Here is a 9,576-nt window from a genome sequence, read left to right as displayed (position 1 = left end):
ATTGTCGTAAAATTGCATTGTACTTTGACTGTGCACTTTTAAATACAGACCAGGGTAGCCCATTTGAAACTATTCTCTTTTTGCATGGGACCTTTCAAGCTATTTTCCTATGGGTAGGGAGCAGGGCCAAAATGCTACTTGGACTTGAAAAGAACGATTGTCTGATTAAACGTAAGTCAGGACAGTTGGCGGGATCTAGGTCCTAGAATAGAAGGAAGTTTTGAAGGAAGCTGAGATTTCAACTGGACTTGTGGTAGGCATAGGAAGACCTGCAGGGCTTCACTGACATCAGAGGACAGGAACCAGGAGCAGCCCAGAGGGGAGGGGAGGATGAAAAAGCCCAGATGGCCAGTCCCTTGTGCTCAGTTTGAGAGAAGGGCCACTCGCCAGGAGCAAGGCCGGCACCAGTGTGCTGGGTGCTGAGATGAAGTCTGGGCATTACCATGGCTACAGAAAGCCACATACTACAAAAATAACTTAAAAGCTATACAATCATCCATTATAAATACTTTTTTAAAAAAACTAGTGTTTCAAAAGGTTCACAGTTACTCTGAGAGAGCCATATGTTGCACAGCAGTGGAAGTCTGCTCTGATGCCCGTGTGTAAACAACCATCTCCTTCTCAGGCAACTTTAGGGCACAGAGAATCAGGATCTGCTGTAGGCAAAAGCACTTGGGTACAAGGCACTTCGAAGCGGTCAAGCTGTACTGGGAACATGTGGCACTGGGTAATGTCCACTTTCTCTTGCGGTGTCCACTGTGCGACAGGTCTCAGAGCACACAAGGTGGTGATTCTCTTCACTCCACTGTGACAGACTTGGCCAGATTTCTAGGGAAGTCAACCTGGGAAGGAAAGAAAGGTGCTGCTGAGGCCCCCGCTGATGGTAACCATATGCCACACCTTCAAGGCATTAGAGTGTGTGATGCAAGGAAACTGTCCTCAGTCACTTCCTACCATAAGGTACTTTGACACCTACCTCCCAGAAGTGAATTCCTCCTAGAAGCTTCATTTTGGTGTATAATTAGCTTGTTCACAAACACTTAGTGTGCACCTGGTGTGTCATGCCTTGTAACACTCTTGAAAGATTATGATCCATGCATTTGAAATCAACTGGCTCAGTGTGCTCTGTTAAAACTCACTTCTGGGGGCTGGGAGTGTAGCTCAGTGGTGGAGCAGCTGTCTAGTGAGCGTGAGGCCTAGGGCCCCCCAGCACTGCAGCACTGAGAGAGAAGAAAAGGAAGGAAGGAAGGAAGGAAGGAGGGAGGGAGGGAGGGAGGGAGGGAGGGAGAGAAGAAAGGAGGAAGTTCTTCGAAAAATATACATAGTTTCACAAAACTTGTTTTTAGGGTAGCAGTTGGGAAGGAAGTATGTTTGGAAATGGTGATAAAGTGAGATTGTTTATTTTATATTTTAGGGGGAGATAAAGCAAATATGACAAAGTGTTAGCAAGTGTCAATTCTGGATGCTACAAACATTCAAATGTTTGTTCTGTTGTGGACTTTGCTGTATGTTTTAGAAAGCACTTCAAAGAAAATTTTAATTAAACATTTATTTCTTTGTACAGTGAATTATGTGTTCTTCCACACGTAAGAACCTAAGTGATTCTTTCCTGGAACATAATTTGGCAATACACATTAGGAATCTCAAAATGTCTCATTAGCTAGATTAAGAGCAAATCTCTGATGGGGAACTAAGGTGTATGTACAAAGATGTTCACTGCAGTGTTATTTAAGAAAATAAAAAATTGGAAAAATTTAAATAGTAACAAACTGGCTGAGTAAATGTTAAGATCATGTTATAAGATTTTGATGAACTATGCAATGATTAAATGTTGCATATAACAATTTCATAAAGATGTGAAAAATAATAAAAGAGAAAATTTTATCCTTGATATAATATTGAAAAATGTTTTTTAAAAGTTCACATCAGCAGGAAAAATACCTGAATAAAATATTCCATTTGTTAATTAATATTATCTTTCGGTGATGAGGTTATAATTTGATAATGGCCTTCTCCACCTTTTTGCTGTTCTCAGCTTGTTTTCAAGGGATATAAGCTACTTTATAAAGTTATTTGCAATGAAATTATTTCTCCAATTACTACTCAAAAAAATATTTAAAGAAAAGGGAACTTTGGCATTGTACATGGTGTATGTGCCTGGAAACATCAGGTGCTACTCTGAGGATAGACATGTAGGAGTCAGCTGTGTGTCTCCTCTGTGGCGTAGAGGTGAGGTGCACAGCTTGGACTTACATCATATCCTCGGAGCACAGCCAGGTGGAAGGAGAGAAGCTGCAGGGGGATCACGCTCAGGATGCCCTGGAGGCAGTCCACAGTGTGCGGCAGCTCGATGGTTTTGTATGCAAACTTGGAACTTTCAGTGTCGTCCTTGCAGCACAGTATAATTGGGCGACCCTAGGGTAGAGAAATAGATTGCAAAACAGGTCACTTCCGGAAGCTGCAACCATTCCCATGGTGCAGTTTCTGGAGTCAGCATTAATGCCAGTGTTGAAATTGAGTGAAGTGCAGTTTGTGATTTACATAAGGGATGAAGTATGTGATGCTTCGTGGTGCATCCGGTCCCTTTCTGGTAAGATCACCGCTGGCATTCACATCATTCAGCCCCCATTTGTTGAGTGGCTTCAGAGTGTCTTACAAAGGGCCAGAAAGTCCCACTTTTAACCCTCATGGGGTTCATAATTTAGTGTGGGAAAACAGAACTATAAACAAATGGTGAAGGGGCTGGGGAGATGGCTCAGTAGAATAAGTGTGCCTGGCAAGTGCAAGGGCCTGAGTTCAATCCCCAGATCTGCAAAAAAAAACCCCAAACGTGACATGAAGATGAGTTTTAGGTAAATACCACATGGCAATAAAACAGTGTGACTGAGGGGCTCAGGGAGGTCTGGGAAGGCTGCTCAGAAAGGAGATGTTGGGCTTGAGACCCCAGTGATTTGGAGCTGACCCTGACCTTTGGGAAGAGAATTTCAGGCAGAGGAAACACCCAGCACAAAGGCTCTGAGCAGGACTGAGCGTGGCATGGGGAGGACACAGGAGGTGGAGTGGCTGTAACTCAGTGAGGCAGGAGGAGAGGGACAGGCAATGCATGCTTGGGGGTCACTGCGGTTGCGTGGGAAGCCATGGGAGGGTTTCCAGCAGGGAAGTGGTATGGTCCGACCGCTGTGCTGAGACAGGTGTGGCAGCCCTGGGCTTGGACACATTACTGTAGATCACCTTCCTGTAACTTCCTGAGCATTCCCAGAGGGAGTCTTGGGGCTCTGCCCTCCGTGCCAGGAAAAGCAGCTGTACCATCAGGAATTTAGCCAGTCTCTGTGCTTGGTCTCTGGGAGAGAGACTGGACTGTTTTGGACTTTCCTGAGTGATATGAAAGCATCTTTGTCTCTTGTGATGGGCCCCTTGGATGACACCTGATTCTATGCTGGTGAGACAATTCATGATGGGTCCAAAGACAGCTTTAGGATGGGAGTGACTACGCCAGACTGCCAACTATGTGTTACAGGATTGTGACTTTGGGCCCTTACGACAGAACGGAGAACTGGAGACCAAGTTCAGTCAAAAGCCAATGAGCTAAGCGGTCATCCTTACTTAATGAACCCTCAAGAAAAGTCATGGGCACCAAAGCTCCAAAGTCACTGGAGCCTGGCAGCTCGAGGTGCTCCACCAGGAGGTGATTTGTATTGAGGGCAGGGACACTTCAGGTTTGGTGCCCTGGGGCTATGGTCCTGAGTGGTATTCTTATATTCAAATTGAAATAAGCGGTACAACACTTCTTGGTTCTCTGAGCTGTTCTAGAGAAGCATTGAGCTGGGGGGTTACGAGAGTGCCCCAGTTCGTGGCCAGCCAACTGTGGCAATGCACACACCATTCTGCTTTATGTCACTGTGCTTGCAAAATAGCCTTATGCAAAGCCCTTATTTTTTGCCTTTCCCCAATATTGTCACTTCTAAAACAAAATCCCCCTTTAAATGGCTGAGGTATTAATTTCTAGAGTCAACTATTCCAGAAAAGAGAACAAAGGGAAAAATCATGGTCCTCGCACTCCTATTCAGAGATCTTTCTTTACATCTTTAGAATGGGGACACCTGGTGGTCTTCAAATTGGCTTGTGGATCCTGCTTTCTAAAATTAAAGCCTATGAAAATAACGTGCTTCCATAAAGCAGTAAAGGGCTGGCCCAGGTGCTAGAAGTTCCTTGTAATCACCGGGCTGTCCGAGAGAAAGAAGTGGCAGGTCTTGATGCACAGCCTTTTTGCCCTTCACCTTCTCCCTGCCTTGTGTGGTCCACACCTGGAACCCAGCACGTGGAGAGGCAGGAAGGTCTTGAGCCTAGAGTGAGACCCTGTTTCAAAAAAAATTGGGGGCTGGATATATAGCTCAGTCCAAAGTCCCTGGTTCAAACCCTAATATAGCAACCAAAAACCATCCTTTTGTGAACCTGAATTTTTCAAAATACCAATTAGGACAAAAGTCTGGCCATTTTCCCATCAGTTGCTTACTTTACTAAAAGCTCTTTCCTTCACACTAATTCTTGTCTTCAGAATATCAGCTGTCCTCCGAGGCCAGTGATGTACTTTGATTGGTACGAGTGTCAAAGGATGAGTGGCCCTTTGGCTCTGTAACACCTGACTGGTGTCTGAAGAGGATGCCCTGCCCTGTGAAATCTGACCTAACTGCCTAGTTAGCATCAAAAAGAGACTGAAGTAACCTCAGGAGACCCCACACCCAGGAGCCAGGGGGACGCTGCCCCTCCAGTCCCCAGGCCTAGACTCCAAGGCAGCTGGGGACAGACTGGTCACTGGGCCTGACAGAGGAGCCGTGGTAAGGTCTGGCTGAAGCCTGGCATTGGCTTCCAAATGCGTACCCATCTTACAGGGGTATGGGACTGTGTGTGATCGCACCTGCGCACTGGCAACACAACCCACAGCTGTGTGGCATGAAGTGTGAGGTGCACATTCATGGAAGACAGCAGAAAAGCGGCGTCCCCAGCCCTGCAGAGGCCTCACCTGGCGGGCTGTGACCTGCTGCAGAGCATTCTGGCATTTGGCAAAACAAGGGTCCTTCATGATGACCATGATGACGGGCATCTGCTTGTCAACCAGCGCCAGGGGCCCATGCTTCAGCTCCCCAGCCAGGATGCCTTCCGAGTGCATGTAAGTTATCTCTTTAATTTTCTGGGGAAACATAAGGGGTCAGCATCACACTGGGCAGAGAGGGGCTGAACAGGTCAGCTGGAAGGGAGAAACGGAAGCTAGGAGAGGGAGAACTCTGGAAGCCAGAAGCTTGGGGGTGAGAGGCAAGTGTGTGCGTGGGGCAGTCACAGCAGCCGTAGCAAGGCCAGGCGAGGGTCCGGCTGCTGTGCTGGGCACACAGAGGCTGGCTCACAGCTTGTGTCCTCAGGCCAGCCCCAGGCACACAGCTCGTCTTTCTCAGTTCCACACATGGCTACCCATGCTAGACACTGAGTCGCGCCAGTCTCCTGCCTTCCCCCGTTCAGCCAGTCTCAGTCTCCTTACCATCACTGTGGACGGCAATACCACTGTGCCTGTTTAGGTGGTCCCTATGCTCGGGGGTAATCATCCCTTCAACTTTAGATCCATCCTGACAGTTGCTTCAGCTGACCTAACAAACAAAATCGCATATGCTTGGCTATTCCAATTTTTCGTAGGTTCATATAGATCCATTTTTTTAATTATTATTAATGCATGTTTACAGTACATGAGGTAGATTGGATCCATTGTTATTCAGTCACCAATAAGTCCATGTCACTGCATTGATGAGACTGTGGAAGAAAGTATCTTTCCCCCCAGATCTGTTTATTCAGGTCAGGGAAACATTGTAAGGGCTGAGGCTCCTCCCTGGCACATGCAGGCAGTTGGGTACAGGCCTCTGAATGACCACAGAGAGGCCGCTGACTTGTGCCAGCAGCTTCCTTCTTTACCCAGTGACTAACTGGAGAAATGGCTGGATTTGCATCTTTCACCTTATGCTGAGTCACTGGAGCCTGGCAGCAGAACTGCCTTACCGGGGTCTAAGGTGTACCCCATCCAGGCTGCTTCACTGTACCCCTGGAGATGCAGTATGTTTCAGCTCCTCACTTTGACAGCAGTCAGACTCTCATAATACTGGGTGCAAAGGCCAGGGATTAACTATCATGTGAAATATGTACCCTGTCTTCATCAGCTTTTCCTGGAGAATCCTAAAATCCTTGGGCTCTTCCAAGGACAGGTGTTAGTGATGGACTGAGGGCTGACAGCGCCTCATTGGTTACCAGAAAGATCAGGGCAGGATCAGCAAGCTGGAACTTTCTGCTCTATCATCCAGCCTCAAGATTAAAGTGGCCATCATTCTTTCAGGCTTTCACACAGAGCAAACTGGTCAAGCAATGAACGTGACTCATCCACATGGCTGGCACTGACAAAAGATCTACAAACTGTGGTACAGGGTTTCAGGGTAAATCCTGAGGGAATCTGACTGACCTCATCAGATACAAAAGTCACATTTTTTGTTATGTAGGTCTTGCTTTAACCATCCAGCAGAAAAGTTTAAAAGTGAGGTAATAAAAAGTAAAGCCATATTAATATGCTGAGCTCAAGTCAACGACTTCTGACCTTGCCAGTCATGCATATACCCCACTACTACTAGGGACTACTGGATTATATTAGGTTACTTTGCAGAATTCATGCACCTACAATATATGAATGTCAATAGAATACCCATCTCTGACAAAAGAAAACAAAAAGGGGGATATAAAGGAAGGACTATTTTGTAGTGAAAAAAAATATGTATATACAAAATAGCATAGATTACAGCTACTTTGTCTTAGTTCAGTGAGAAGAAAGTTGTGAACTAATAGTGTTTAGACCAGATATCATGTCTGCATCTTGTGCTATGAATAACTACTACGAAGACAACAATATGCAATGTATTAATTATTTTAACTGTCCTACTAACCTGTTTTGAAACTGTCTCATTGTTATTTCTTTCTGAATAAAACTAATATAAAAATAAATAAAACAACAAAAAAATAAAGTGGCCATCAATGGTCAGTGATAAAATCAATCCTGCTCATGTCAAGCCCACACTCTGCCTGCTTCCCTTGGAGACAACTGCTAAAGTGCCTAGGCTACTGGAACTTGTGACCCTTCTCCCTCCTGGCTTATTTCTGGTTCCTGAGACAGGGTCTAGCTATGTAGCTGTGGCTGGCATTGAAGTCAGTCGATAATGAATGAGGCTCTGAGGCTCTGTGACAACACGAAAGGCCACATGGAGGTTCTGGGAGGGCCTGTGTCCAGAAGAGCGATGAAGGCTCCATGGCCCTGCAGAGGCCCCATCATGCAAATCATGCAGGAGGTCTACAAAATCCTCCTGAACACACTGCCTGCAGCAGTGGAACAATTCAGTTCCTTTATGCAACCCTGAGCAGGCTAATGAGCCTGTTGTAGCCTTGGTTTCTGTCTACAGTGAGGACAGTTACCAGGAATCTCTCAGACACTGTCCATGAAATGTGACTGAGCTACTCCAGATGGAGCCTGGCATGGGCCAGCCACTTATGGGGCTCACCAAGGGTATTCTGTCCCTTTCTCCTGGTAGACTAGAAGCTCCCTGGGGATGGGCACCCCCTCGGTCCCCAGGGCCATAACAGCCTGGGTGAGAGTGGGGCTCACGGTAGTCTCTGGAGGTGGCTGGCCCTTCCCTCCCTGAAGGTGTTGTGCCTTTGTTCCACTGGTTTCTGGACAGGTGTTCTGGTCTCCCGCCTGCACAGTGGGATGCTGGGGTAGAGGCTCAGCAGAGGGGCTCACCAAGGCTCCTTCTAGACACGTAGCATAGTTATACCCCCTGCCCATCACCAGGAGGGACCTCTGTGTGTAGAGCTCCAGGGCCAGGTCGTGGATCTTCTCTTCCAGGGACAGCACTTCCTTGATAAGCTCTAAGACAAGACACACAGCAGAGGGACAGCCAGTCATTCTACCCTCAAAACTGCTCATAAAGGAAGTCTGTGATAACCTAAGGCCTGGAACTCAGTTACTTGATATACGGTGCTTCCTCGCATTAGATTAGAAGGGCTTTAAATTTAAGATTATGGGAAATAACTTGGCTTACTGGCTAGAAATCTCTTGGGACAGTAATTCATAATTGTGTGGCTTTTTAAAGCGCTTGCAGGAGATAGGGAACTATTATTTCCAGCTCCATTTTATAGGGGGCCTGCCCCTTAGCTCAGTTGTTTAAGAGGCTGCTTCAACAAAGCAGTCAGGCTCAGGTTGCTGTGGTTCCATCCCCACAACTCAAGCTAGCCAAACCTGCCCTGAAGGCATTCGGAGAAAAAAAAAAATCCTTTTGCCTTTTTCGATCCATTTTATAGAAAGGCGGCCCAGGCTCAGAAGTGAAACCAGCACGGGGGAGGGGCTGACGCTCGGGAGGAAGGCCTGTAGTCAGGCCTGTCCCCTTGTTGCCTCCAGGCGGCGCAAGTGCACTAGGGTCCTCAGACTTCCTGCTTCCAGGGTGCCTTAAAATTATGGCAAGTCCCTCAGGAGCCTTTGTTTTCATAGGCTATAGCTCGCCTTACTTACGACATTAGAAGATAAGATTGAGAAATTTAAAAATATCTACTCATTCATTTAAAATAATATTAAGTTCATAACATTTTTTCTGGAAAGAATGGGTGAGAATAGTAGCACTTTAACATTTTGCATATCTCTTTAATATCCAATAAAAAGCAGTTGACTCTTATCTGTTTCCTCATTAAATGTGTTGAGATACAAGCTCTCAGAGATTTGTAATTGGAAAAGGAATAAGTAATTTCTTTTTCCAAGTAATTTTCAAGGAATTCAAGTGCTCTTTGATATTATATCAAACTTGAGAGGTAGTTCTTTAAGTGGTAGTTACAAATATAGAATACGAAATCTTATCAATAAAGTTTTGTGGTCAATATTTACCTTATACTTTAAATAGCTCCTTTACACGTGTATGCTGAATTTTATTACATGCATTATCCATACATAAATCATTTAAAAATAGACACATTTCACTATAAAATACATCTTAGAAATCACATTTGTTGAGACCACCATGAGCTCATCAGAGAAGAGTTTAAACGTTGGGAAGTGGTAAAGCTCAGGGTGGTAGATAATGTTTTCCAAAATTCTAAGTTTTGACCCAAAGCTTCAGGTGTATTAATTGGCAACAAGTGCTGCAGTGTGATTCGCTTTAAGAGTGAGGCTCACAGTCCACTGTGCTGGAGTCGGGGAGAAGGCGGGGACCTAACCGGCCCGGGCGCTCCAGGCGCTCAGCTCCACCGCACCTGCTCAGAGGTGCCGGCCCGCAGCGCGGGCGAGCACTGAGAACTTGGAAGCGGTACGCACCGGGTAATGATCTCAGGCCGCGGATGATCTCTTGTCTCCGGTTTTGGAGCGAAATTCGGTCCTCGGACATCATCAGGCCAAACAGCACGAGTGAGACGAACTGGCTAGTGTAGGCCTGCGGGTGGAGGCGGTGAGATATGGGCGGGGAACGGCAGGGAAGCGGGGACCCAGGGGAGCGGGGACCCAGGGGAGCGGGGACC

At 46.4% G+C, this 9,576-nt stretch overlaps 1 protein-coding gene across 1 annotated transcript in view; it reads right to left on the bottom strand.

Moving 5' to 3' along the window:
- Positions 1-519: 519 nt before the first annotated feature.
- Positions 520-9,576, bottom strand: part of Gfpt2 (glutamine-fructose-6-phosphate transaminase 2) — a 47,226-nt gene continuing 38,169 nt past the window's right edge. The window contains exons 15-19 of the mRNA XM_004629298.2: positions 9,377-9,491; positions 7,817-7,944; positions 5,021-5,188; positions 2,254-2,415; positions 520-842 (exon numbers count right to left, since the gene is read on the bottom strand). Coding sequence (XP_004629355.1) covers positions 798-842; positions 2,254-2,415; positions 5,021-5,188; positions 7,817-7,944; positions 9,377-9,491 — 618 coding nt within the window. The 3' untranslated portion in view covers positions 520-797. The remainder of the gene's footprint in view (positions 843-2,253; positions 2,416-5,020; positions 5,189-7,816; positions 7,945-9,376; positions 9,492-9,576) is intronic.

This window comes from Octodon degus, unplaced genomic scaffold (genome assembly GCF_000260255.1).
Source record: "Octodon degus isolate 3935 unplaced genomic scaffold, OctDeg1.0 scaffold00029, whole genome shotgun sequence".
Classification (NCBI taxonomy): Eukaryota; Metazoa; Chordata; class Mammalia; order Rodentia; family Octodontidae; genus Octodon; species Octodon degus.
Note: the sequence above shows the minus strand (reverse complement) of the source record. Positions and strands in the feature narration are given on the sequence as shown.